The sequence below is a fragment of the Coptis chinensis genome, chromosome 1 (assembly GCF_015680905.1).
Source record: "Coptis chinensis isolate HL-2020 chromosome 1, ASM1568090v1, whole genome shotgun sequence".
Lineage (NCBI taxonomy): Eukaryota > Viridiplantae > Streptophyta > Magnoliopsida > Ranunculales > Ranunculaceae > Coptis > Coptis chinensis.
Window position 1 is genome coordinate 12,365,360 of NC_141456.1, and position 27,408 is coordinate 12,392,767.

At 39.0% G+C, this 27,408-nt stretch overlaps 2 protein-coding genes across 2 annotated transcripts; both read left to right on the top strand.

Annotated features, from left to right (window-relative positions):
- The first annotated feature begins 42 nt into the window (after nucleotides 1–42).
- LOC147522197 (putative ubiquitin conjugation factor E4) lies at nucleotides 43–857 on the top strand. The gene is made up of 3 exons (XM_086559949.1): nucleotides 43–203; nucleotides 362–451; nucleotides 539–857. The coding sequence occupies exons 1-3, from the start codon at nucleotides 147–149 to the stop codon at nucleotides 719–721; spliced, it is 330 nt and encodes a 109-aa protein (XP_086416075.1). The 5' UTR covers nucleotides 43–146; the 3' UTR covers nucleotides 722–857.
- A 14,895-nt stretch (nucleotides 858–15,752) lies between these two features.
- LOC147522198 (U-box domain-containing protein) lies at nucleotides 15,753–23,916 on the top strand. The gene is made up of 16 exons (XM_086591868.1): nucleotides 15,753–16,784; nucleotides 17,622–17,826; nucleotides 18,474–18,625; nucleotides 18,738–18,990; nucleotides 19,394–19,546; nucleotides 20,234–20,437; nucleotides 20,549–20,661; nucleotides 20,744–20,858; nucleotides 21,007–21,096; nucleotides 21,413–21,616; nucleotides 21,929–22,024; nucleotides 22,111–22,233; nucleotides 22,853–22,945; nucleotides 23,071–23,235; nucleotides 23,394–23,483; nucleotides 23,571–23,916. The coding sequence occupies exons 1-16, from the start codon at nucleotides 15,955–15,957 to the stop codon at nucleotides 23,751–23,753; spliced, it is 3,069 nt and encodes a 1,022-aa protein (XP_086447994.1). The 5' UTR covers nucleotides 15,753–15,954; the 3' UTR covers nucleotides 23,754–23,916.
- The last annotated feature ends 3,492 nt before the right edge of the window (nucleotides 23,917–27,408 follow it).

Sequence of the window (27,408 nt, forward strand, 5' to 3'; positions counted from 1 at the left end):
TGCAAGTATGCAACCTGACTGTTGTCTATTCTGTTCCAGTCATTTAGTGATGCAGCAGGTTTCTTGCGTAGGGTAACTGAGGACTTTAGACTGGTTCAGGAGTTTGTTGAACTTGGTGCAAAGTTAAAGCTGCAGCCTCCGAGGCTATGGATGCTAAAGCAGCACTCGGGGAGATACCTGATGAATTCCTTGACCCAATTCAAGTATGTGTGAATTCTTTTTGCAGCTACAGGATTGTGATTGTAAATATGAAACACAATATTAGCTTTAGAATTATGCAAATTTTCATGATCTTGAAGTAGTTTGTGTATTCTCACCATTGATTACGACTAGAAAATCTTAGACCATTTTCATCTTGCAGTACACATTAATGAAGGATCCTGTAATCCTGCCATCTTCAAGAATCACAATAGACAGACCTGTCATACAAAGGCATCTTCTAAGTGATAATGTATGTTTCCTTAGTACTCTTACTGCATACCTGTCAATCTATCATTCTTTGTTGGTACATGGCTCAAGTTGCTTTGTATTGTTTCAGAGTGACCCATTTAATCGGTTTCATCTTACTCAAGACATGCTAATCCCCAATGTTGAACTGAAAGCAAGAATAGTGGAGTTTGTTAGGTCCCAAGAACTAAAGAGACATGAGGGTGTTATAAGCATGCAGAGTGACCAGGTTGCAACACAGACTGGAAATGTCGAGACGACTTTCATTGACTAGACCTACTCGGGTGGCTTCAATCAAAGGCATGAAGACTGGTAAACTAGAATTCGGTATTGATATGTCATGGAAATATTTAATACAATGCAGATTTGGATGTACATCGATGCCATTGTACTGTTTTAAGTTTTTCAATATATATATATATATTTATTGGTAAGTCTGTTTTAAATGAGACCAGTAACTCTTTGATGCTGACGGGGGTTCAAATTTCAGACCTCTGGTATCATCACCCAAAAGTTTTATCGACTTTGCTAGACAACTATAGCAATAAAAAGAGTTTAAAGCCTAGGATCCCAGAACAACTCTGATGTGATTTGATAGTAACAATGTTCACCTTCGCTTGTTATTCAAGTATTCTGGCTGTAAAGTAGAATTTAGAACAAATGCTCCTTGGTTAAGATTATTTGATTATTTACTTTTGGGAATTAGTCGGTGTATACTTTAAATATGAAGTGGTCGCTGCATGAGAAACTGTCGGTTATAGCGTATCATGCATTTGATTGCAGGTAATTACATCAATAGCGGATCAGATCACCTCATATACAGCTAAAACATTGAGAGACTGGAAATCATTAACAGCCATAAATTGAAGTTCTGTTAGATGTCTTAAAAAAGTTAAAACTTAGTTCATGAGGTTAACTGTGCGAAGAGCGGTTCAGACTTCGGACCCAAAACTTATAGAAGAACTTAACCCAGTGGTTGTCTTATTTTTGTGTATCGATAAAATTTAGGTTGGAAATTAGGGGTATTTTGATCCACTTGTCAATTAATAGTATTTATTGACATACCTTATTATTCTGAAGTAGGGTACTTTAATTACGCCACCAATCAAAGGTCCCATATTTCAGACCTGAAAGGATTACCGAAAAAAAAAATATATATTTCAGACCTGCAATACTGCGTATTTTATAATTACTGTGCAAGTCTGCCATTATTCACGCTTTGCTTTCCTTAAGAGCTACGCTCCTTATACAGCTTATATATAGCATAAAGCAGCTTATATATAGCATAAAGCTTAATATTACATGAAAGCGACTCCACGACTACATAACCATTGAACAACTACAAGTTTTGGTCACTTTTGCATTGCGCCGGCACTGGTGACGGTAGTTTCAGATTATGATTCAAAGTACTTTTGAGTCGTCTTGACAATAGGAGCACTCTTCTCCTGGGGTTCGCTATTTTGCGAAGTTTGGGAGTTATCCTGTTGTTTGTTACTTTTGGCTGGCGACAGCGGATTTCCCCACATTCCCTGCAACTTTGGTGACAGCCTCTTTAGCTACCGCAGTTACTTTCCCTCTGGGACTAGTTGTTTTCTCTTTATCTGCCATAACCGAGAATTGAAGCTGAAAGTATAATACGCTTTGAAGAGATTGGATCGGAATATATTTGATTTTGAGAACTTGCTTGAACAACTATTTTGAAGCTCTCGACCTGAGTCTTCTTTCCTCCATTCTTCTACTCTATATACACGCTCGAATGTCACTGTGTTCATTTGAATAGGAAACTTTCACAGCTGGAATGTTGTTGTCGTATTGCCAATAATAGAGTGGTATAATTTCTAGTCTTTAAAGGAGTACTCACTTTAACCATCTTCGCGTCTTTACCAGATTTCCAGAAGATTAGGCTTCTTTGAGTGAACTTGTAATAACAGATCCTTTTTATGTTGCTAAATGGGACGGCCAAACTTGAAGCTTTAGGCAGACACAGCAGTAGGCTAGTAGGCCGCACTCAAAGTTTGGTCATTATGTAGGTGAAAATAGAGTGGAAGCGTGTCATTAGTTATTACTGATTGATCAGATCTGAGTCTTCTTCATCTTAACTTTTAGGGAAGCTTCCCTTTGAAATATATGTCCTAACCAAGATTTTCTGATTGATTTATTTCTATTTCCCATTCGAAGCTGGCACTAATTTTTCTCGAAGTAACACTCCATGACTCTACTCTAACAAGAAAAGGAACCTCTGTTTATTTTCTCATCAAGATTTCAGCTGATGGGAACTTCTTCCTTGAAAGTCTACTAACTTGCACTTACGAATTTAATTTTCAGGCAACAAATTTTTAATCAAATACACAATAGACAGGACAGATATTGCCAACTTAAAGCGATGCAGATCTTCAACTAGTTAGAACGGACTATCACTTTCTCCTAATGATAGTAAACGTACAACACGATATATTTCTTGTGCAAAGAAGACACACCGAACAATATTTTGACAGGGTCGCCATGAAGGGAAGTCTTATTTTGGTGATAGATAAAGCCATGTTTTGCAAGTTTAATGGAAATATGAATTTCGGCTACCCTAGCCTCTAACTTTTCTATTCAAAATAACTTAAAGAGATTATTACTATTTAGTACCACGAACTTTCATTTTTTTTCCTATATGGTACCTGAACTTTGAAACTTGACTATTAGATTGCTTTAACTTTCATTTGTTTTGATTTAGTATATCAGTTAATTTTCCATCCAATTCCGTCCAATTTCACTAACGCCGTTAGCACTATTCACACAGCACTATTCACGTTTACACTATTCACATAGCACTATTCACGTGAACAGTGATTTTTCAAAAATTCAAATTTTTCAAAAACCAAAACACACTATTTACGTGAACAGTGTTTAAGCACTATTCACGTGAACAGTGTTTTCACTCTTCACATGAACATTGATTTTTCAAAAATTCAAATTTTGAAAAAACCAAAAACAAACTATTCACGTGAACAGTGTTTTTTCAAAAAAAAATTTAAAAAAACCAAAAACACTATTCACGTGAATAGTGATTTTTTTTTTCAAATCTCAAAACTTAAAAATTATTTTTAAGATTGGTTAAAGATGATTTTTTTTTAAAAAAATCACTATTCACGTAAAATAATTTTTAAGTTTTAAGATTTGAAAAAAAAAAAAAAACCATTCATGTGAATAGTGTTTTTGGTTTTTTTTTCCAAAATTTGATTTTTTTTTAAACACTGTTCATGTGAATAGTGAAAACTGTTCACGTGAAGTGTTTTTGTTTTTTTTTCAAAATTTGAATTTTTGAAAAATCACTGTTTATGTGAATAGTGGAAACACTGTTCACGTGAATAGTGTGTAAACACTGTTCACGTAAATAGTGTGTTTTGGTTTTTCAAAATTTGAATTTTTGAAAATCACTGTTCACGTGAATAGTGAAAACACTGTTAATGTGAATAGTGTAAACGTGAATAGTGCTAACGGCGTTAGTGAAATTGGACGGAATTGGATGGAAAATTAACTGATGTACTAAATTGAAACAAATTGAAAGTTCGTGGTACGAATAGTCAAGTTTCAAAGTTCAGGTACCATATAGGAAAAAAAATGAAAGTTCGTGGTATTAAATAGTAATAAATTCTAACTTAAAGGCTGCTATTTGTAGGGGAGTAATATCCTCATTAAGGAATATCAGCGAACCCAAGACATCGACCTCCAAGACCGATCTGTGAGCAACTCCCTTGTGAAGACATACGCGTGCAGCATAGGCGAACCCAAGACATCGACCTCCAAGACCGATCTGTGAGCAGCTCCTTTCATGTAGGTGGTACGTTTAAGGTCGATCAAGGATGCCTCAGTACGAACAAACGGCCAGAGACAGAACGCCTCAGATAAAGTCACCACCAGGTGTAATAATTACCAAAATCTTACTTGTACTTCCCACCACCGGGAAATAGGGACTACCGCACCAACTCCCAATCAGCACACGACTTATACTAAAACCAGTCCAACACTCATTCACAATCTCCACCTTACACGTGTGCAAGAGACACATGTGTCTCTAGGATTGACACTTCCGCAAACCTATAAATACCACCTACTTGAACTACGTGAGACCTGATTCCTCTCTCCCCTGAAAAACCGAGAAAGGATGCGTAGGCAGCTCGCTCATCAGCGAACTCGGTCTCTCCAGAAAACCTCAACCCATTCCCTTCTCTCCAGGAAAACCAAAACACCCCTTTACATTGGCGTCGTCTGTGGTTTCGATTACTTGAGAAATCACTTTAACCCAACTCAAACACCAACAATCCTCAAGCCCACGAAGCATAGTCAGCCTCGAAGCTCAAGTTCAAAACCTTGCAAACCAGCTGGGTTTAACCAACGAGAGCATTTCCTTGCTCAGGCAAGAAAATGCTGCTTTTACGAAAGCACACAAGTGGGCCGGTTACCAACAAAGAACCCGATTCGGTAACGTTCGCTGAAACGGTGGCATCAACGAAGTTAATCAACAGATTAACGAATTATCCCACAGGATAGGCCAGAGTGCAGTAAGAAAGGATGCGACCCAGATTGTTCAAAAGATGCTCAAGACATACCGCGCGTCTCCGTTCAGTGTCGAGGTCCTCAATAAACCCTCTCCTCAAGATTTTATCCAGCCACGTTTCCCAATGTATGACGGTAGCACATGCCCCGGTCAGCATGTTGCTCGATACATTCAAAGTCTGGCACTCTACAGTTCTCCTGAGTTTGATCACCTTCACTGTCGATTATTTCCAGCCAGTCTCAAAGATGGCGCACTTGATTGGTTCTTCTCCCTTGAACCTGATTCTATTAAAACTTTTGAATAGCTTACTGATATGTTTGCTAGTCAATACGTGCACAACAGACGAAAGAAAGCGGATCTCGATTCGCTGTTCCAACTCTCATTCAGGGAAGATGAGACCATTCGCCAATTCTTAGGACGGTTCAAGGCTGAACTGTTGTGTATGGAAAGCGGACTGAAAGAGTCCTTTGCCACATTGGCATTTTCTAACGCCTGTCGAGTGCGTAATACCGACCTCTCCAGATCACTGATGAAAGAGCGCCCAGAAATGCTGTCCGAACTGTATGCTCGAGTCGACAAGTATATCAAGTTGCAAGAAAGTTTGAAGTCCAGTGGTTTAGCCGAGGACCAAGAGGTGGCAGCGATCTCTGACCATACCCCGCGTGCCAAAAAGCGATCCAGGTCACTGGCACCGAAGGCAAGTACCCGCCAGGACAACGGCGAGAGTTTATTTGTCTTGACCGCGCCCCGCCATACATCTTGGACAAGATCCAAATGAGCCTCATACTTCCGACCAGATGTGAGGCAACCAATAGATCGACCTGACAAGCCCTACTGCGCATTCCACAAAGCAAAATACCATGAAACCAATGCGTGCTGTGGGCTTAAGCATTATCTCCAGGACCTCGTGGAAGCTGGTCATATTAAACAGTACACCAATATTCCTGACGGTGATTTGCGCCATAAACTCATGGCTTGCCGAAAATGCGGTGATCGATCTGCATCGCCAGTAACCACCAAGAGTTTCAAGCTCACCCTCACGCCAGAGGGGCGTCCCAGACCGTTCTCGCCCGCGGCGAAAACGACAACACTCCTCAGATCGTGACAATGCTAAAACCATTCACATGATTACCTTCCCCGATGATTCTGTCACCTCATCCAGAGAGAAAAGACATCGTGTCGGCGCTCTTCAGGAAGTGTATCATTTTACTTCCCAGGCAGCACACGCTCCGCGCAGCTCAGTCGCAATTAAGGAAATATCATTTTCACAGAGGCCGACGTCAACAAGGTCTGCCTCCTTCACAACGACGCACTGGTCGTCCACGTCAAGATTAGCGACTGGACAGTAAAGCGCGTCTTGATCGACCCGGGGAGTTCGTGTGACATTTTATTCTATCACACCATCCAAGAAATGAGTTTACCCAAGTCAGTTCTTATAGATCCGATTGCTCCCCTTTATGGGTTCAATGGCTCCAAGGCCGACCCCGTCGGTGACATCATACTCCCTTCTTGTCACGTCGATGACCTATATTTCTAGGATCGACCAAACGAGAACGCTCTCCGTGAGCAGACAGCTCTCTGGAGCTTACAAGCTCCATAGCCTCTCCAATTCTTGTCACGTCGAGGACCTATATTTCTAGGATCTACCAAATGAGAACACTCTCCGTGAGCAGACAACTCTCTGGAGCTTACAGGCTCCATAGCCTCTCCAATTCTTGTCACGTTGAGGACCTATATTTCTAGGATCGACCAAACGAGAACGCTCTCTGTGAGCAGACAGCTCTCTGGAGCTTACAGGCTCCATAGCCTCTCCAATTCTTGTCACGTCGAGGACCTATATTTCTAGGATCGACCAAACGAGAACGCCTCGTGCGAGCGAGCGCGAAAAGCTTACGAGCTCCACCCACCTCTCCAATTCTTGTCACGTCGAGAACCTATATTTCTAGGATCAACCAAACGAGAACGCTCTCTATGAGCAGACAACTCTCTGGAGCTTACAGGCTCCACAGCCTCTCCAATTCTTGTCACGTCGAGGACCTATATTTCTAGGATCGACCAAACGAGAACGCTCTCCGTGAGCAGACAGCTCTCTAGAGCTTACCGGCTCCACAACCTCTTCAATTCTTGTCACAACGAGGACCTATATTTCTAGGATCGACCAAACGAGAACGCTCTCCGTGAGCAGACAGCTCTCTAAAGCTCGCAGGCTCTACATCCCCCCCGAACCTCGTTCGTCGACGAACCTGTACTCCTAGAGTCGACCATACGCGAGCGTTCTCCATGAGCGTCACGCTTATATAAGCCCACACGCTCTGCCTGAACAGAACATTCCTTTGAGTCTTACTTCTAAGATCAGAGCAATGCACTTAGTGGAGAACTCTTAATTCTAGACTCATATTACCTAGAATACTCCTAACGTTTCTTCTCTTATAACATGATAAACAAGGAAGAAAGCGCTAATCACAGGCAAATCATGTTTCTAATCTAAGTCAAGCTCCTCAGTTATTTCAAGCCACATGCATAATAAGTAGGATGCTAGCTATAAACAATTAAGCAGAAACATGCATTCTGAGCACAACCAGTAACAATACTTGACCACAGCCACAACAATTAGATCCACCGATCTGCTGGGATTACCCAGGAAATCCAGATCGGTGTCTATTACAAATTTAACAAAGCATCGAACTGCCACTTCCGTGGAAACCAGTTCTCTGTACCAAAATGGCGAACTGCTCAGGTAGGCCTGAAGACACAGCTCTATTGTTAACTCTCATATAAGAGAAGAGAATGTAAACAACACTTACAAATTTTCGCTGACGTAGGCAAAGGTAGATCACATCATCAAATATCAGTCAAGACATGCTTATCTTCTAGTGCCGCGCTAGTAGAAGCAGTGTGCCGCATAGATCTCAGCATCACGCGCATACCTTGTCCCTGTTCCTCGCTGCGATTAAACTTTCTTCAGCATACTTCGTCCAGAGTGGCATATCGCGACCACGTGGCTTTGGTATCGCCTCACGTGCTTTCATGCGCCCACCTTTTGACATTTTTTAGCATAAGCAGTCACTTCAGCTAATTCCCTCTCTAGCTCAGTCATATCAGTCACTAATGCAACATTCTCGGCAGCAACATTCTGGTACTTGGTGGTTATCACTTCTAGCTTCCTCTTATCAGCCCCCACGCAGCTCGCATACACCCCGGCTCGACGTGAGGGTTATCATCAGTTTCGGTGTTTTGCACAGCATCTTTTAATTTATCATACCCTGCAAGAAACTGCACGAACAAAGTTACAGAGCCAGATTGCCCTGGAAACAGACACAACAACTTAGCGTGTCAGGAACTCACCAAACAAGCGGCCATATCCATCATCCCCAACAGCGTCTCCATGTCCTCATCTTTCACCTCTGCCTTGTCACCATCCAACACGATCCCCTTCAGAACGCTAGTCGCTATGGGTGCCGAGTGGAAGCTACAGTCCGAGCGTTTCACCATACGCTTCTTCCCCGTCTTCCCCATGTAGTAGAATTCGCTCCCCACATCCTCACATCGCGGGGACGAACTCTCACCAGCGACTTGGCGACCTTGCTTTTGCTTTAGGTCGCTCTGCCGGCATGATGATGATTTAAGCTTACCACCGTGGCGACTTAAACACAATGCCGCTAGCCTGACGACCAGCTCTCCTAGGTCGTTTGTGACCCTTGCCTCCTACAACAGCAGCCTTCCTCTTACCACCATCACCATGCACATGAGGATCAAATTCCATCTCCTCCATTATCAGAGGCGACATCTCCCTCATACTCCCTTCTCCTCTCACATATGGGTGACACCTTGCCATGGTCAAACCTATAAACAGAGATACTATTGCATGAGCTAAAGTTATACCACATCATTCTCAACAGAGTAGCATTCACAAATGTAAATAAATGTACCTAGAAGCAGCGACGAAGGCAGTGCACAGCGATAAGGCAGAATGATAGGGCAGAGAAGAGCTAAGACAAGAAGCCAAGCAAATACTTTTTGGTATTCTACGAACATTTTATTTAGTATGAAACGTCTTTTCCCTAAGCGCTTCATAATTACCTTGAGACGCCAAACGCCATCTGCCCGCCATCATTACATTCCTTGAATCGCTTTCGTTTTCCTACCGCGTCACGCACGCACATGAGGGAATCTTTGCGTTTTCGCGACGCGAACACAACATAATTTGTCCTGCTCTATGTACGAGAACCCAGCGATCTGATGGCATCATTACGAGCGACACCAAACAGCTGAAGACAGATTACCGACAGGACGCTCATACAAGCTTACTGGTCATTTTCAAGGCAAGTATCACCACAGTACAACCGCCATGCATAGTTATAGCAGTATCATCATTCGTAAACACAATCAAGCAAGCGACACACCCACACAGTTGGGAAACAAACAACAAGCATAACATATAAGCAAACAACGACCTGTTCCAACAAACCTGAACCACAGTTCGTTCTTTAGCCGAGTTGCTGAGACTACTCAGGAAATCCAACCCGGCTAAACAATATTCATCATCACATGGTTACCCCAAACCAAGATAGGTACCAAATTCGTTCGTGTAATAACACATAAACGCAAGAAAGGCGAACGCCTGGTTACCCCAGAAACCAAATCTATTGTATCCGCGGCTTATAAGGCGGGGCAAGATAACAAAAAAACTTACAACTTCGCCATCTCTAGGCACAACGGTTAACTCTCCGGTAGCGGCGACTCATCAATTTCAAAGATCCCTCCCACAACCACAATAGACACTCCATCTAAATCCAAACTCATAAGCACATCAGACGCAACAACTTCAACTCGCGACGTCCGCGGAACCCATCAGCGATCAAGAAGCGAGCACACTACCGACATCTCCACGCACTGTTCCATCATGGGCTAGAGGCGTCTGGCGTGCATGCTCCTCCTTCAAGGCGTTATAATCCGCTTCCAGCTTAACAAAGTCAGCATCCAGAACGTCATAAGCCTTTGTAGCGTCCTGCGCAACCTTCTTGCAGTGTAAGGCATACTCGTTCAGCCTACTAATTTCCACAGTCGCTGCCAGAACATTCTCTTCAGCTCCTTGTAGTTTTTGCCTCAGCTCTTCTACTTCGGTATCTTTCAGCATCTTGGCCAGACTCAGAGCTTGATGTGTTCTCTTCAGGTTTTCCAGCTCCTCACGCTCCATCTTCGCGGCCTCCTGAACATTTTTCAGCTCGCCGGACAGCTTCACCACAGTTTCTCTATCTGCCTCCGCGAACTGAGCAATCTCCTTCAACTTCTGAAACCCACTTACTAGCTGCAATTACACACATATGTTAATAACCAAGTCACAACAACGTGCATAAGTGAACAGATACATCAAAAGACGACAAACCCACGTACCAGACATTGCGCGACTTCTATTCGCTTCAGGTTATCAGCCAGCCCTCTCTTATCCAGCTCTTTATGGTTGCCGTCCAGAGCTATCTGTTCTAGCAGACAGGCTGATACCTTACTCGACCTGTAGCTACAATCATTTCGCTTCACAGTTCGTTGCGCCCCATTGTCGTCCAAATACACAAACTGTGACTCTAAGTCATCAGATACCATAACAACTTTTCCACTTGCTTTGCGGGGAGCTTTTGCTTTCGCCAGCGGACTAGGTTCATGCCCCAGTCGAGACGGATTGGACCCCGCCCCAAAAGTGGCCAAGTCCATGACCTGCTCCGGTCGCGCCCGACTCCGGCGAGCAACCGTAGCACCAGCTGGTCCACCATCAGAACCGCCCCCTGCGCTGGAGCTCTCCCCAAGAGCATGCCGAGCTATTTTCGCAACTCGGGCAACGTCTTGCTCAGAGGCGTCACATTGTCTCTTCTCCGACCTGCTCCTTGCACGAGGGTTGAAGACCACCGTCTCCAACTCTACAGGAGCATCGATCGACCCCCCTTCAGGTCGGGGGCTTGACCACCCGCCCCTGAGGCACCACCTCTAGCGGGTCGTCTCGCGACACCATGAGCCCGATTCCTATCTTCCCGCGTTACCAAGTCACTCATACGCGTCTCCATCACCTCTCGCCTTGTCTGACCTCGAGCTTGATCCTTTTGAGCTTTTCTTTTTTCCCGGATCGCAGGCCCACCCCTTTCCACAAAGAAATGAGCAACCTCGGGCAACTTCGCTTGTTTTTCTGCTCGAGTCAGCCGCGACCCTCTCTATCTCCCCACGATCAGTTCGCGTCTTCACAGAAAAATCTACAGACAGAGCAAAAACATGGGCCTGTTAGAATAACTGTCAATCGTTAAGTAAAGCGACAAAAGAAAAATATTCCTACCCATCGGATATATTACAAATCCTAGTTTGCAACCTACATCCGTTAGCACAGTAGTTGCCAACTAGCAGCAACGGCCTCTTTGTCCAGGCCTCGTTGCTTACATCGTCGATCACAGCAGAACGCGTCGTCATCGTTTGCAAACTAAAGTTCAAATTACCAGATCGCCTCACAACATAATGCTTAACTATGTCGGATACCCTTATGTCGTATTCCCCACTCGCATTCAACAGGTCGAACACCTTAAACAATCGCCAGGTGTTACCAACAAACTGACAAGGAGACTTCCAACAGTGAGCCAAGAAGTCACACACTAGTTTCGAGAATGGTATTTGCATATGCGCTCTCAGCTGGCCCTCACAGATGATTACTCCCCCCCCATTCGGCGGGTTGTACTCTTCACTACGTACATTTTCACTCAACCGTGGTTCGTGTATCTCTAGATCGAGAACGTTGATCCTAGATTTTGGAACTTCGGGTTCCTAACAATTTAATTCTTGGAACTTCAGGTTCCTAAAAAAAATCGATTGTGGAACTTCGGGTTCCAAATATATCGTAGAACTTTAGGGTCTACATCATTGTTCAATAGTACATAAAAAAAAACAAAATGAAAAGAAAAAAAATTCCTTAAATTAAAAACCCTAACATGTAACTCTATGTTTTAATCCATATCACAATATAAAATAAAGAATTGCATAGATATGGTAAGGAATACGATACCTATCCGATTGAAAAATCAAATTACCACGTTTCGCTATTCGACGAGAAATTGGCCCATAAAGAACTGTAAAACTGAATCAGCTCTGGACGAATTAGGCTCCAAGCCATACACCGTTGGAAACATCTCTGAGTGATGTTGTTGCTCAATTTAAAGTTTAAAGTAGTCATTACCTTTCAACACCAGTGTGAGCACATATGGTGCCGAAGTCCCATGCAAGGTGTCAACAGGGGGGGGCTTCATGAGGCATCCATTCCCCATTATTATCATTATTATTATTATTATTATTATTATTATTATTATTATTATTATTATTATTCAATTCATCATATTGCAAATATTAAGATGCCTATGGAGATTCCTGAAGATTGTGATATAATGCCACCTGATGTTAGGAGAGGTCCCGGAAGGCCGAAGAGAAAGAGGATTGAAAGCACAGGAGCAAGCCGGAGACGTATTCATTAAAAGCTATTGCAATTGATTAAATTTCTTGTTTTTTGTTAGAGATATTATTCTTTTGAATTTTTTTTTTATGGATGGATAATATCAGTAGTTAAGACATACATATAACAAATAGTACTAAATATTAGACTAGAGTTGCTTAATTCATTACCACTCTCGTACTAATATATATACAGTCTTTATTTTCATGGTAGGAAGTTTGTTTTTTACAGGTATATGGTTAATACTAGATTTATGTATTAAAGCTATACATGCATACTACCAATATGCATGTGTATAGTGTACATGCATACACCAGTTTGCATGTGCTTTTCTTTCTACCGCGAAATTTGACAATGCAATGTTGTCAAACAGTTTCAAAATAAACGAGTGTGACAAGTGTGTCTATGTCAAAATCACTCAAAAGGGATGTGTCATTGTTTGTCTCTATGTAGATGATATGCTAATTTTGGATAGTAATATGGATGTTATAAAATCTACCAAACAAATGTTGTCTAGTAAGTTTGACATGAAAGATTTAGGTGTCGCTGATGTTATCCTAGGAATTAAGATTTCTAGGACGGAGGATGGACTTGTTCTATCATAATCTCATTACATTGAGACGATTCTTGAAAAGTTCAAGAAATATAACATCACACCAAAAAGGTCACCAGTTGACGTAAATCTTCATTTAGCCAAAAATACGTACTGAAGATAACATATCTCAACTAGAATACTCTCGTATACTTGGCATTTTAATGTATGTCGTACAAGGCTGACATAGCATACTCTGTAAGCAAGTTAAGTCAATATACGAGTAATCCTAGCAGAGATCATTGGACTGCCATACTAAGAGTTTTGGGATACTTAAAGTATACTTAGAATTTTGGTCTGTACTATACAAGATATATCCAGCCATTCCAGAAGCGATGCTAATTGGATATCTCACACTAAAGACTCAAACTCCACAAGTGAATATGTCTTTACACTTGGAGGTGTAGCTGTTTCTTGGAAATCCTCAAAACAGACATGCAGAGCAAGGTCCACTATGGAATCAAAATTCATAGCATTGGACAAAGCTGGAGAAGAAGCAGAGTAGTTTCAAAATTTCTTAGAGGATATTCCAAACTGGGCTAAACCTGTGTCAGGGTATACACTGTGACAGCAAATCTGCTATTGGTAGAGCACATAGTAGAATGTATAACGGGAAGTCTTGATACATACGTCATAGACATAACACCGTTAGACAATTGCTCTCAAAGGGAGTTATCTCAATCGACTATGTAAGGTCAAAAGATAACATTGCAGATTCGCTTACAAAAGGTTTAACAAGAGAGCAAGTGGAAAGATTATCAAAGAGAATGGGCTTAAAGCCTTTCAGATAATCAACCAATAGTCCTCATAATAGAAAAACCAACCTAGTTGACTGGAGATCCCAAGATCTAGGTTCAAAGGGTCAACTAAATTATGTATGTGACTCAGTTAGCACTGGAGAGTAATAATATATTCTAACCCATTCCTATATAAGACAGTGCATATCTGTCGCAAGACCCAGGATAAGTCAAGCTTTTAATGATTTACTATATCTTGGAAAGTTATGTTATCCAAGTAGAGTATTGCAAGATACTCTTTATAGAAATCACCTATGTGAGTGTGAAGTAGGGCCACTTCTATGACAATTTTAAGACAAATGTCTCAAAAGCACTCTCTGAAACCAAGAAATGTTCAAGGCTAAAATGAACACAAACGTGAGAACCAACAATATTTGAGAAGGTACTGCGTGAAGATGATTGTCTAGATTTATACAAACGACTGACATTTCAAAGACATTAATTGAAGTCTACTGCTCGTCCAATTAAATTCGATCGTCTTTCACTAAGGCAAGTTCAAGGCCTCATATGTTACTTGACCTGATGCGGTATCTTTTCATTTGTAAAAGAACAAAAATTCGATGTTTTTGATAGAATAAGCCAAATCTTCATTAATGTGGGGGATTGTTAGAAAAATGGATTTGCACAAATCCATTGAGATATGAATGAGTAATTTGTCTCCCAAGTTACCCCACTTGAGATGAAATGAGTTTCTCTTGAAACAGTACGTAAAGTGAGAAAAAACCTTTTTGAAAGGGTGCACTAGTTTGAAACAGTGCATTATGCCGAAAAGGTGCGACTGTTCGTAATGTGCACTGGTTCGAAACAGTGCATCATGCCGAAAAGGTGTAACCTTTCGAAATAGGCACTAGTTTGAAACAGTGTTTTATGCCGAAATGGTATGTTCTTTCGAAACATGTGACTTTTCAAAGAGTTGCTTAATTTTTCCTAAGAATTACTGTGTTATTTCGAAAAGGCACCACTCACCTATAAATAGTGGATGAATTTAGAGAGAAAGACATACCAGATCACACAGAGTTCTGATCTTTCCCTTCTTCCTCTGTTCTTAGTCAAATACTATGTTGTATTCGTTGATTCTATAGAATTGAAGTGCTAGTTTTCTATAGAAGGAAATCCGTTCTATCTTGAGAGACAGTTTCCTATCAACCTTTAAGCATTGTGAGGGGAAAAAAATCTGTCTTAAGGACAGTGTATCTACACTAGGCTCGGATTTAACTAAGAAGTACAAGACACGTACAAGACAAAATGTTTGTATAATTTGGTAATTGGTAAAGAGTAAGTACAATTAAGTTGTATATTCATAACAGACTCTGTAAGTGATGTACTAAACAAAGTCACAGTAGACCCAATGCTTCTTGAGGTTGAGATCGAATCACCTAAAAGTGGTAGCAGCAAGGAAGAAAATGGGTGGAACACATAGTTAAAATTTGATGAAAACGAGACATCGTTAAAGTACAATGTGTTTTAAGCTGTTAATTTTGTACAAAATGAGACATCATTAGCTGACCAAGAGTACAAGAGTTAAAATAGTAGTTTATATTTCGATTTATCCCATCTCATAATAAAAAGGCAAAAAAGCTCATGGATCATCTAAGCCTATGGATCATGTAAGGCCCGAATGATTGACTGATTTATATTTTTATTAGATAATCAAACAAAACTCAAATTAAAACAAAATTTTGGAAGTACTCTAGAATTACAAATAAGGGTGCAATCATTTATGCATTATTTGAACTTAACATGTGGACAATAAATAGACAGAATTTGATAATGCCTTACAATTTGCTTTGATACCACTCAGTGGACTAGTATGATGAAGGGAGTCGATCATGGATCTCATCAAAAGGCCCAATGGATCATCTAAAAGCCCACCAACCTTGACAAGATAAAAATATAATATGACTTGTACAATCCGATCTGCCTATAAATACGAAAACATATAACATCTCGAGGCAGATAAAACAAGTTTGTATTACTAATAAACTCTTCCACTCCAGAATAATTTGATCCATCCTCAAAACTTCCTTCTTCATATTCAGATCCATACCACCTCCTGAACTTCAAACCCTAATTTGAGTTTTTATTGTTATTACTAATGGCAAGTCAGAAACCACAAAAGAGTAAGGAAGAAAGAGAAGATGGTATATTACGTAAAATATTCCTAGTATCGTTACTCGATACGATGAATAATGATACTAGAATTGTGTATTTAGAACAAACAGCTGCAGAAATAATGAGTGAAGATAGAGAATTGAGATTAAGTATAGATATAATGGAAAGGGTACTTATTGATCGTCTTTCGGGTGAGTTTACTAATGCTGAAAACCCTTTTAATTATTTGGTTGGTTGTTATCGTCGTGCTTATGAAGAAGGTAAAAAGATTAGTAATATTAAGGACCAGAAAATTAGGCATGAATTGGAAATTGTTGTTAAGCAAGCTAAGAAGTTGTCTGTTTCTTATTGTCGTATTCATCTTGGTAATCCTGATATGTTTTCGACTGGTTATGTTAAGCCGTCGGTTTCGCCTTTATTGCCTATGATTTGTTCGGAGTTTGCGAGTTTTGATGGATATGGAGGGAGTGGTAGTAGTAGTGGGCAAAGTTGTCCACCGGGATTTTTGGATGATTTTTTTATATATGCGGATTATGATACTTTGGAGCCTATTTTTAAAGGATTGTATGAGGATTTGAGAGGGAGTGTGCTTAAGGTATCGGCACTTGGGAATTTTCAGCAGCCATTGAGAGCGTTGAAGATTTTATCTAGTTTCCCTAATGGTGCAAAAGCTCTTGTTAATCATTTATGGTGGATCCCTAAGGGGGCTTATGTTAATGGACGTGTTATTGAGATGATGAGCATTTTGGGTCCTTTCTTTCATGTTAGCGCTCTTCCTGATAATGCTATCTTCAAGACTGAGCCTGATGTTGGGTGAGTTAAAGAGTATTTTGTTCTTCTTTTTTGACATGTCATATCTGATAACTATTCAATTTCTGTAGTGCTTCGTATGCTAGTATCTTTTTATGTAGCCTTATATCAAATTGTCTACGCTTAGTTGAGCATATACTGTTACTACATGAAGTTTTATCCAATGCTATAGTTTCTTCCTATTTCCTATCTCTCAGGTAGCCTTATAAATCTAGTTCCTTCAGTTCTCACCTCAGAACTGAAGTCTTGTTCATGTATGTGTGAATAAAGACTAATCAAAATGGTTAGGATACTAATGGTGTACAATGAAGTAAAATGTTTTGATATTGGTAGTTCATAGGGCACTCAATAAGAAGTATCAGATGTATTTTATTGTTACTTCCATTTTACATCGAAATGAATGCCATTGTTAAGACTGTTGTCTGGAGAACATCTACAGGAACTTTGTTCTTGGTTTTTATCTCCAGAGGTTCCTAGTTTTTTTTTTTGATTGGCAAGCCTGTTTTAAATGAGATCAGTAACTTTTTAATGCTGGCGGGGTTTAACCACTAGACCTCTGGTTTCATCACCCAAAGGTTTTACCGACTGCTAGTTCAATGCCTTCTTGGATTAGAACTTGTTTTTAACTCTGTGAAGTGCAATTTATTGTAAAAAATTTCTAGAAACTGTTCTTGTTTTCTAAATTCTTCTGTTGATCCTACTTATGCATGTTTTACTTGTTAACTGTAAAGAGTCCAGGTGCCTCTTTTTCTGTTTCGCCAGATGTCTGTGAATTTTGAGCTTTAGTAATATCATTATATTTTTGTATTAATTACTATTGTCATGTTTTGGAAAAACCAGCCAGCAATGTTTCTCCGAATCCTCAACCCGTCGACCTGGTGATCTCTTATCTTCATTTGCAACTATTAAGAATGTCATGAATAACCTATGTGATGGTCTTGGAGATGTCCTACTTTCTCTCCTTAAAAACACAGATACTCGAGAGAGCGTTCTTGAATATCTTGCAGAAGTGATCAAGAAAAACTCCTCAAGGGCTCATTTACAGGTGAGCTTCTTTTGAGCATGATTTCATTTCAGCATAAAGGCAAAGGCAGGTTTAGTTTTAGATTATTTTTCTTTGTTTTGTTTTATTATTGTTATTTTTTTTGTGTCTGAATGTTTTCTTCTCTTAATTCACCAAATATCAAAAGATGCAAGACTTTTTTTTTTGTTGGGAGCAAACGATTCTAAACGCTTGATACGTTTCAATCCTTTGTGGTGCTAAGTATTGTCCACTTGATCTTCTTAGTGTTTTTGTTGTAACAGTAGTAGTTGAGGATCTCCCTCACTACTCTGCTACCTTCTTGCTTGTGTGCTTACTCCAAAAATCAATAACCTTCCTTTAGCAAAAAAAGATAGTGGGAAACCAGAAGCATGATACAGGAATGACGCAAGAAGACATGATTCTGGTTGGGTTTACCAAACAGAAGTAATTTCTCCATCTGGGTGGTGGTTGTGACTTGTGAGGCCTGATTATGTTGAAGTTAATCTTTGAAATTTGGTGAATATATGGTAGTATACCAATGGGTGGTTGGTTAAGTTGTGATTAGTGGATGCGTGCATTGGATGTTACTTGTAGTTTTTTGTTTTGTATATGTTTGTTTTTTCCCTTAATGTTGATCATCTCACATTAAAACTTCTCTTTTATCTCAGGTGGATCCATTAACTTGTGCAAGTTCAGGCATGTTTGTAAATCTCAGTGCAGTCATGATACGTCTCTGTGAGCCTTTCTTAGATGCAAATCTGACCAAAAGGAACAAAATAGATCCAAGATATGTATTTGTTAATAGTCGTTTGGATCTAAGGTGAGACATTTTAGGCTTCATAGCATCCATCTGTCTATATATGTATGTCCATGCATGCTTATCTTTGTATTTTACATTGCTCTTTAAATAAGCTGTGATGAACTTGTTTCAGAGAATTGACTGCTCTCCATGCATCGTCAGAAGAAGTTGCAGCATGGATTAAAAAAGATAATCGAATATTGCAGTCTCAAGAAGCCTCTAGCTCTGGAGATAATACTTCCATTGTATCCCCAATGGCTAAACCATTGTCACCGTGTGGTGGGAATCCTAAATATAATTTTATTTGTGAATGTTTCTTCATGACCGCAAGGGTTCTTAATCTGGGGTTATTAAATGCTTTCTCTGACTTCAAACATCTTGTTCAGGTAACGTACTTTCTGTCTTATACTATATCTGAAGCTTCTTTTTCTGTTGATTATCTCATATACAATCTCATTGGCTTGTGAGGCTTGGCCTTTTGGTAAATTGCTTGTATGCCTTGCATTACATGTCCCTTTTATATCTAAAATTCTTGGGAAAAGGTGTCCAGTGGCTTTTACTGGTCAAGTTTTGGGAAATTGGGCAGTCTTGGTATCGATTCCCATCTAGCGGGGAAAATGGGGCTCTAAGGGTTTAGAGCAATGAAATTCTAATTATCAAATAATTAAAAAAAAGAAAAAGAAAAAAAGAAAAAGTAGAGTCCATCTGAATCTGTTAGCATTTCCTTCTTTTAATATAGCCATACAATGTGTGCTGGTATATTAATCTTCTTATTTGTTCCTAAAAAAGGACTTGTCCAGAAGTGAAGATACACTATCCACATATAAAGAAATGCAAGCACAAGCACCCTCTCCGCAACTTGAGCTCGATATTGCACGTCTGGAGAAAGAAATTGAGATGCACTCACAAGAAAAGCTGTGTTATGAGGCTCAACTGTTAAGGGTATGTCTAATTGTTTTGGTGTGCTCTTTTCTTTCTTTTTTCCTGGTAATTTATGTATCATATGGATGCCTGAATTTCTCTCTCTCTCTTTTTTTTCCCATTGTTTACTTTGTATTGATGGAATGTGTAACTGTAAATCACATATTCTCTCTTTTATGCTTATGACCAAGTTTCCCTTGCATATTTTAAATTCATGTAACATGGTAGTTCCGTTACTAACCTACACTTTCTTCTTTTATACATCTTTAGATTACATTTAGAAATTGTTGATGAACTAGGAAGCAACTGGAAAGCAAATACATAAAAGTCTATTGATAGAGATGAAATTTCTTATGAAGGGCTAATCAGTGATAAGTCAATGCTAAGTGTTCCCATTCAGTTTTAAAAATTTACTTGAGCAATTCACTTTGAATATGGATGTAGTGGAGAGTTTTAAGCGTTGGTCTACTTCAATATGAGCTTTGCATTCAAACTTGACTAAAAGCAGGTCCTTGGTAGACTTTGATATATAGTTTCTTCTAAATTGGAGTACGCAAGGGTAGTGCTTCACAGTTCACCGTGTGATAATGAGTTGATGAACGAGTAAGGGTTGGTGGTTAGCTGTGTAATGACAACCATGTACTTTGTTTCCGAATTGGATATGCATTTTATCTGTACTCTAATACCTTTTTTTCTTTTTTTTTGAAGGATGTATCACTACTTAGGCGTGCTCTAGACTTCTATAGGTTAATGATAGTTTGGCTGGTTGACCTTGTGGGTGGGTTTAACATGCCTCTGCCATCAAGTTGCCCAATGTTATTTGCTTGTATGCCCGAGCATTTCGTTGAAGATGCAATGGAGTTGCTTATATTTTCTTCTCGTGTACCTAGAGCTTTGGATGGGATCGTGCTGGTAGGCTTCCCTATTGCGTTTGCATCTCTCATCTCTTCCCTCTTGTGATGGAGAGATTGTTTACAAGCTCTTCTATGTATTTTGATCTTCTTTCTTTTCTCTCTTTAATAGGATGATTTCATGAACTTTATTATCATGTTCATGGGGAGTCCCGAATTTATCAGAAACCCTTATCTACGAGCAAAGATGGTTGAAGTACTGAATTGCTGGATGCCCAGTAGAAGGTGATTTGATGTTTCTGTGTTGTTAAAAGTCAAATATATATTTCTTGTATGTCTGTTACATGTCCTTTTATTGGATACGCAGTAATTCAACTTCCACGGCTACCCTCTTTGAAGGGCATCAGTTATCTCTCGAGTATCTAGTGCGGAATCTTTTAAAGCTCTATGTTGACATTGAGTTCACAGGTTCCCATACACAGGTAAGAGTTAGGTTGTTATAACTTTGTTCCTGCCTTGTGGACTTATGGAAAGGATACTTTGAAGATACTGTTCTCCTTTCTTTTTCTTTATATATATATTATTTTTATTTTTATGAAATTATGATTGACGGATCACATTATTGTGCAGTTCTATGACAAGTTCAACATCCGCCATAATATCGCAGAATTGCTAGAGTATCTTTGGCAGGTGCCTAGCCATCGCAATAGATGGAAACAGGTTGATCATTCTCACCTTACCATTTTCTGTTGAACGTGTGCTTAAAAATTCAATTCTATGGCATTTGACGGAAGGACCTTTTTCCTTAGTGAGGTAAAGTTAAATGCCTCATTGCTTGCCCCAAAAGTCACATCAAGGCACAAACATTTGATGGTGGCTTACCAATTATGTCCTCTGTTGCTATGGGGCATCCGTGGCACGAAGATGTCAATCTTATTTTAAGCACTTGGTTATTTTTTCGTTATCAAGTTCTAATAGGTAGCTGATGATTGATGCATTATGTCCTTAAATTTGTTCATCTGTATATGTGATCCAGATTGCAAAGGAAGAAGAGAAGGGGGTGTATTTGAACTTTTTGAACTTCCTGATCAATGATAGCATTTATCTTCTTGATGAGAGTCTAAACAAGATTCATGAGCTCAAAGGAATAGAAGCTGAGATGTCTAATACTGCAGAATGGGAATCAAGACCAGCTCAGGAGAGACAGGAGAGAACTCGACAATTTCACTCTCAGGAAAATGTGAGTCTCATATGTTTTTTGTTGAATTGTCCGTCCAGTGCAGAAGCATTGGACAAATTGCTGTGAAAGCATGGTATCTTGCGCTTTGTAAAAATATCATGCTTCAATATTTATTTTGTTGAAGTATCAATGATATAGCAATTTTTGCCTTTGAAAAATTGGTAAAGCCAACAAAGGGGGTGAAATATTACCATATTTTCCGGGATTTCTGGAGTTAATACATCTCCATGCCAAAATATTTTGTACCACGGGTGGAAGAGCTTTACCACCGAACAGGATATCTAACAAAATGAAAACAATTTGTCGTTGTAGATTATCCGTATTGATATGAAATTGGCAATGGAGGATGTCAATATGTTGGCATTCACATCAAATGAGATTACAGTTCCTTTCCTTCTTCCCGAGATGGTAAGCTCTCTTTTGTCCATCTTATGTATACAATGAATTCTTGACCTACACATGTTGTCATTGTAACATTATTTGTTTTTTCCCAGGTTGAGAGGGTGGCGAACATGCTCAATTACTTCTTGTTGCAACTTGCAGGCCCCCAAAAAAATTCTCTTACTCTAAAGAACCCTGAGAAATATGAGTTCAAACCAAAAGAATTGCTTACACAGGTTTGGTCTATGAGTTTCTCATTTTCCTTGTATTTTATTTTATTTTTTTTCTGTGTGCCATTTGATATTTTCCCCTGTTAAATTTTGTTGAAATCTGACATGACATGTATTTACTTAAATCAGATTTTAACATTCAGCATTAATGATATATGTAAATATGTTATATTAACAATTGAAGAATTCGTTTATGCTTTAATACTGAGTTTCTGATATTGATTATAATGTCTCGTCATGCGTTCTTTACAATTAAGCCATGCATTTTTTATTTTTAGGATTTTTCAGCAAGATATTAAGGGGACAAATTTTCCATTCATGACATATCATGTATTTGTGAGACACTATCTATTGGTAATTTCAGCGTGCTATATCAGCATCTAGATGTCCGTTAAAAAAGATGCTTTCAACCATCTTATATAAGTATTTAGTATATTTATTGTTGGGATTTTCTGTTTGTGATTTATCTTAAGAAACCATAGTGTCAACACAAGCGTAATAAAATGGTGGAATACACATCGAAATCTGTGTGCATGGGTTTTGGACTCTTTTTTAATATAGTTTATTTTTGGACTACCCCAAATAAAAAGCACCCATACTAATATTTTGGATGGCTTGTCACAAGATTGCTTGGATATACGTACGCTTGGCAAGAGGAGACAAAGAAAATATATTTCCCACTGCCATATGTAAAGATGGTAGATCATACACTGAGCAGGTAGACTTTCCTTGTTTCCCTCACTGTTTCTTGTAGTAGTAGTTGAGAACCCATCTTCCCATTTATCCCAGAGTGGGTGGTTGGTCATGCAAGTATGCAACCTGACTGTTGTCTATCTGTTCCAGTTATTTAGTGATGCAGCAGGTTTCTTGCGTAGGGTAACTGAGGACTTTAGACTGGTTCAGGAGTTTGTTGAACTTGGTGCAAAGGTTAAAGCTGCAGCCTCCGAGGCTATGGATGCTGAAGCAGCACTCGGGGAGATACCTGATGAATTCCTTGACCCAATTCAAGTATGTGTGAATTCTTTTTGCAGCTGCAGGATTGTGATTGTAAATATGAAACACAATATTAGCTTTAGAATTATGCAAAATTTCATGATCTTGAAGTAGTTTGTGTATTCTCACCATTGATTACGACTAGAAAATCTTAGACCATTTTCATCTTGCAGTACACATTAATGAAGGATCCTGTAATCCTGCCATCTTCAAGAATCACAATAGACAGACCTGTCATACAAAGGCATCTTCTAAGTGATAATGTATGTTTCCTTAGTACTCTTACTGCATACCTGTCAATCTATCATTCTTTGTTGGTATATGGCTCAAGTTGCTTTGTATTGTTTCAGAGTGACCCATTTAATCGGTCTCATCTTACTCAAGACATGCTAATCCCCAATGTTGAACTGAACGCAAGAATAGTGGAGTTTGTTAGGTTCCAAGAACTAAAGAGACATGAGGGTGTTACAAGCATGCAGAGTGACCAGGTTACAACACAGACTGGAAATGTCGAGACAACTTTCATCGACTAGACCTACTCGGGTGGCTTCAATCAATGGCGCATGAAGACTGGTAAACTAGAATTCGGTATTGATATGTCATGTAAATATTTAATACAATGCAGATTTGGATGTACGTTGATGCCATTACACTGTTTTAAGTTTTTCATTATATATATATTTTTTTAATTGGTAAGCCTGTTTTAAATGAGATCAGTAACTCTTTGATGCTGACGGGGTTCGAGCCCCAAACCCCTAGTATCATCACCCAAAGGTTTTACCGACTTTGCTAGACAACTATAGCACTAAAAGGAGTTTAAAGCCTTAGGATCCCAGAACAACTCTGATGTGATTTGATAGTAACAATGTTCTCCTTCGCTTGTTATTCGAATATTCTGGGGCTGTAAAGTAGAATTTGGAACAAATGCTCCTTGGTTAAGATGATTTGATTATTTACTTTTGGGAATTAGTCGGTAGCTGTGTATACTTTAAATATGATGTGGTCGCTGCATGAGAAACTGTCTGTTATAGCTTATCTCAGGGCATCTCCAATGGGGAGTATGAATTTACACCTCCACATCAGCTGCATTTTGGTGACATTAGGATGTTCCACCCTTTGTTCCACCTTAATGTATAGATTGTTAAATTACATTCTGATGCTCCTCCAATGGGCAGTTTTTACCAATTGCAAAATAAGTAGACGGACGTCATTTTGAATAATGTCCCAGCAATATAAAAATAAGGACAGTAAAACTTAATTTAGGCAATAAATTGCTCTTGAATTGGTGTACCAGATTTACATAACATTCAATATCGAAACCGATCCAAAAATTCGATATCTTTTAATCCAAAAACATAAGCATTAGATTGTTTTAAATCATTATCAAAGCTCAAGTTTTAGAAACATCTCTCCTTCAAGATAACCCCCAAATCTCCCTTTTCACTAATTTTGTAATAGTAACTCAATCATTTGATTAATCAAAAAATCATATACTCGTAAAGATATGTGTTTCCGTTTCTTTCGATTGGGTGTGTTGTGTTGTGATTTGTGAATGGAAGGGAAGAACAGGACAGAAGGAGTAATGGAGGGGCAGAATGTTTTTAAGTTGGGGTTTGGTTCGGTTTTTATTTGAAGCTTTTTTGTATTAACAGCCTTGACGGGTTGCAAGAAGGAGATGAATTCTCTATTTGCTTTATTCTCTCTCCAGCTTTGTTTTTTTTTTGCAAGACACACGTGCGTTTGAGTGACGCTTGGAAATAAAGTTTATTGAAACGTCATGTTCAGTGTCGCCCGAGCTATTTATCAACTAATAGCCGGATGGAAAATTCTCCACCATTTCTATTAGTTAATAGTCTATTACCCCATTGAAAAATGTTTTTTTTTTTTTTTTTTTTTTTTTTTTTTTTTAATGTTTAGAGTGTAAATTTTACACTTTATACGGTTTACACCTTCCATTGGAGATGCCCGAATTTATTTTTTACTCAGATGTCTGTTCGAGTGTCGTTCGGGCTTTTTATTAGCTGATAGCCAGAGGGAATTCTCCACCCTCTCTATCAACTAATATTCTATTACCTACAGTATAACACCCCCATTGGAAAGAGTTTTTTGACATTTGAGATGTAAAATTTCCACTCTATACGGTTTACACCCCCCATTGAAAATGTCCTCATGCATTTGACTGCAGGTAATTACATCAATAGCGGATCAGATCACCTCATATACAGCTAAAACATTGAGAGACTGGAAATCATTAACAGCCATAAATTGAAGTTCTGGTAGATGTCTTAAAACAGTTAAAACTTGGGTTCGGGGTTCATGACGTTAACTGTGCGAAGAGCGGTTCTGACTTCCCAAAACTTATTGAAGAACTTAACCCAGTGGTTGTCTTATTTTTGTGTCTATCGATAAAATTTATGTTGGAAATTAGGGGGTATTTTGATCCATTTGTCAATTAATAGTATTTATTGACATAAATATGTATCACTAAAGTTAACAAATGGAAAGTAAGAATACCTCATTATTCTGAAGTAGGGTACTTTATAATTACGCCACCAATCAAAGGTCCCATATTTCAGACCTGAAAGGATTATCGAAAAATATATATATATTTCAGACCTGAAAAACTGCGTATTTTAGCTAGTGTGCCATTATTCGCGCTTTGCTTTCCTTATTATACAGCTTAGATATAGTAAAAAGCTTAATATTACATGAAAGCGTATTCCCAGGGTTCCTATATTAAATGAAAGCAGGAGCACTCTTCTCCTGGGGTTCGCTATTTTGCGAAGTTTGGGAGTTATCCTCTTGTTTGTTACTTTTGGAGGCTTTACCAAGCAGGTTGGCGACAGCGGATTTCCCCACCTTCCCTGCAACTTTGGTGACAGCCTCTTTAGCTACCGCAGCTACTTTCCCTTTGGGACTAGTTGTTTTCTCTTTATCAGCCATAACAGAGAATTGAAGCTGAAAGTATAATACGCTTTGAAGAGATTGGATCGGAATATATTTGATTTTGAGAACTTGCTTGAACAACTATTTTGAAGCTCTCGACCTGAGTCTTCTTTCCTCCATGCTTCTACTCTATATACACGCTCGAATGTCACTGTTCATTTGAATAGGAAACTTTCACAGCTGGAATGTTGTTATCGTAGTGCCAATAATAGAGTGGTATAATTTCTAGTCTTTAAAGGAGTACTCACTTTAACCATCTTCGTGTCTTTAATTACCAGAAGATTAGGCTTCTTTGAGTATGTTGTAATAACAGATCCTTTTTATGTTGCTAAATGGGACGGCCAAACTTGAAGCTTTAGCAGACACAGCAGTAGGCTAGTAGGCCGCACTCAAAGTTTGGTCATTATGTAGGTGAAAAATAGAGTGGAAGCGTGTCATTAGTTATTACTGATTGATCAGATCTGAGACTTCTTCATCTTAACTTTTAGGGAAGCTTCCCTTCGAAATATATGTCCTAACCATGATTTTCTGATTGATTTTATTTCTATTTCCCATTCGAAGTTGGCACTCTTTGAAATTTTCCCGAAGGAACACTCCATGACTCTACTCTAACAAGAAAAGGAAGCTCTGTTTATTTTCTCATCAAGATTTCAGCTGATGGGAACTTCTTCCTTGAAAGTCTACTAACTTGCACTTACGAATTTAATTTTCAGGCAACAAATTTTTAATCAAATACATAATAGACAGGACAGATATATATTGCCAACTTAAAGCGATGCCGATCTTCAACTAGTTAGAATGGACTATCACTTTCTCCTAATGATAGTAAACGTACAACACGATATATTTCTTGTGCAAGTGAAGACACACCGAACAATATTTTGACAGGGTCGCCATGAAGGGAAGTCTTATTTTGGTGATACACTACTAAAAAAATCACATATAATGACAGCTAAAAGCTGTCATAAAATAGGTTTAATGACGTTTTGTTATCAAAGAAACAACCGTCATTATAGAGCTCGTCATAAATGTTTACAAAAACCGTCATTAGTTTGATGACGGTTCTCGAGAAACTGACATAAGAACTCCTACTTATATGACATAAATTCAGTTCCAAATGTCATACCTTGGTCTGTTTCAATGACAACATTTACTTAACCGTCATAGTTTTACTAGGAAAAACGTCATAAAATAAATCGGATTATGATAGTTTTAAGGAAAACGTCAAAAACTAAACACTAA

Coding starts and splice junctions, on each gene's coding strand:
- LOC147522198 (XM_086591868.1), top strand. CDS start 15,955: ATGGCAAGTCAGAAACCACAAAAGAGTAAGGAAGAAAGAGAAGATGGT. Junction 16,785..17,621: donor AAGACTGAGCCTGATGTTGG/GTGAGTTAAAGA, acceptor TGGAAAAACCAG/CCAGCAATGTTTCTCCGAAT. Junction 18,991..19,393: donor ACTTCAAACATCTTGTTCAG/GTAACGTACTTT, acceptor TTCCTAAAAAAG/GACTTGTCCAGAAGTGAAGA.
- LOC147522197 (XM_086559949.1), top strand. CDS start 147: ATGGATGCTAAAGCAGCACTCGGGGAGATACCTGATGAATTCCTTGAC. Junction 204..361: donor AATTCCTTGACCCAATTCAA/GTATGTGTGAAT, acceptor TTCATCTTGCAG/TACACATTAATGAAGGATCC. Junction 452..538: donor GGCATCTTCTAAGTGATAAT/GTATGTTTCCTT, acceptor GTATTGTTTCAG/AGTGACCCATTTAATCGGTT.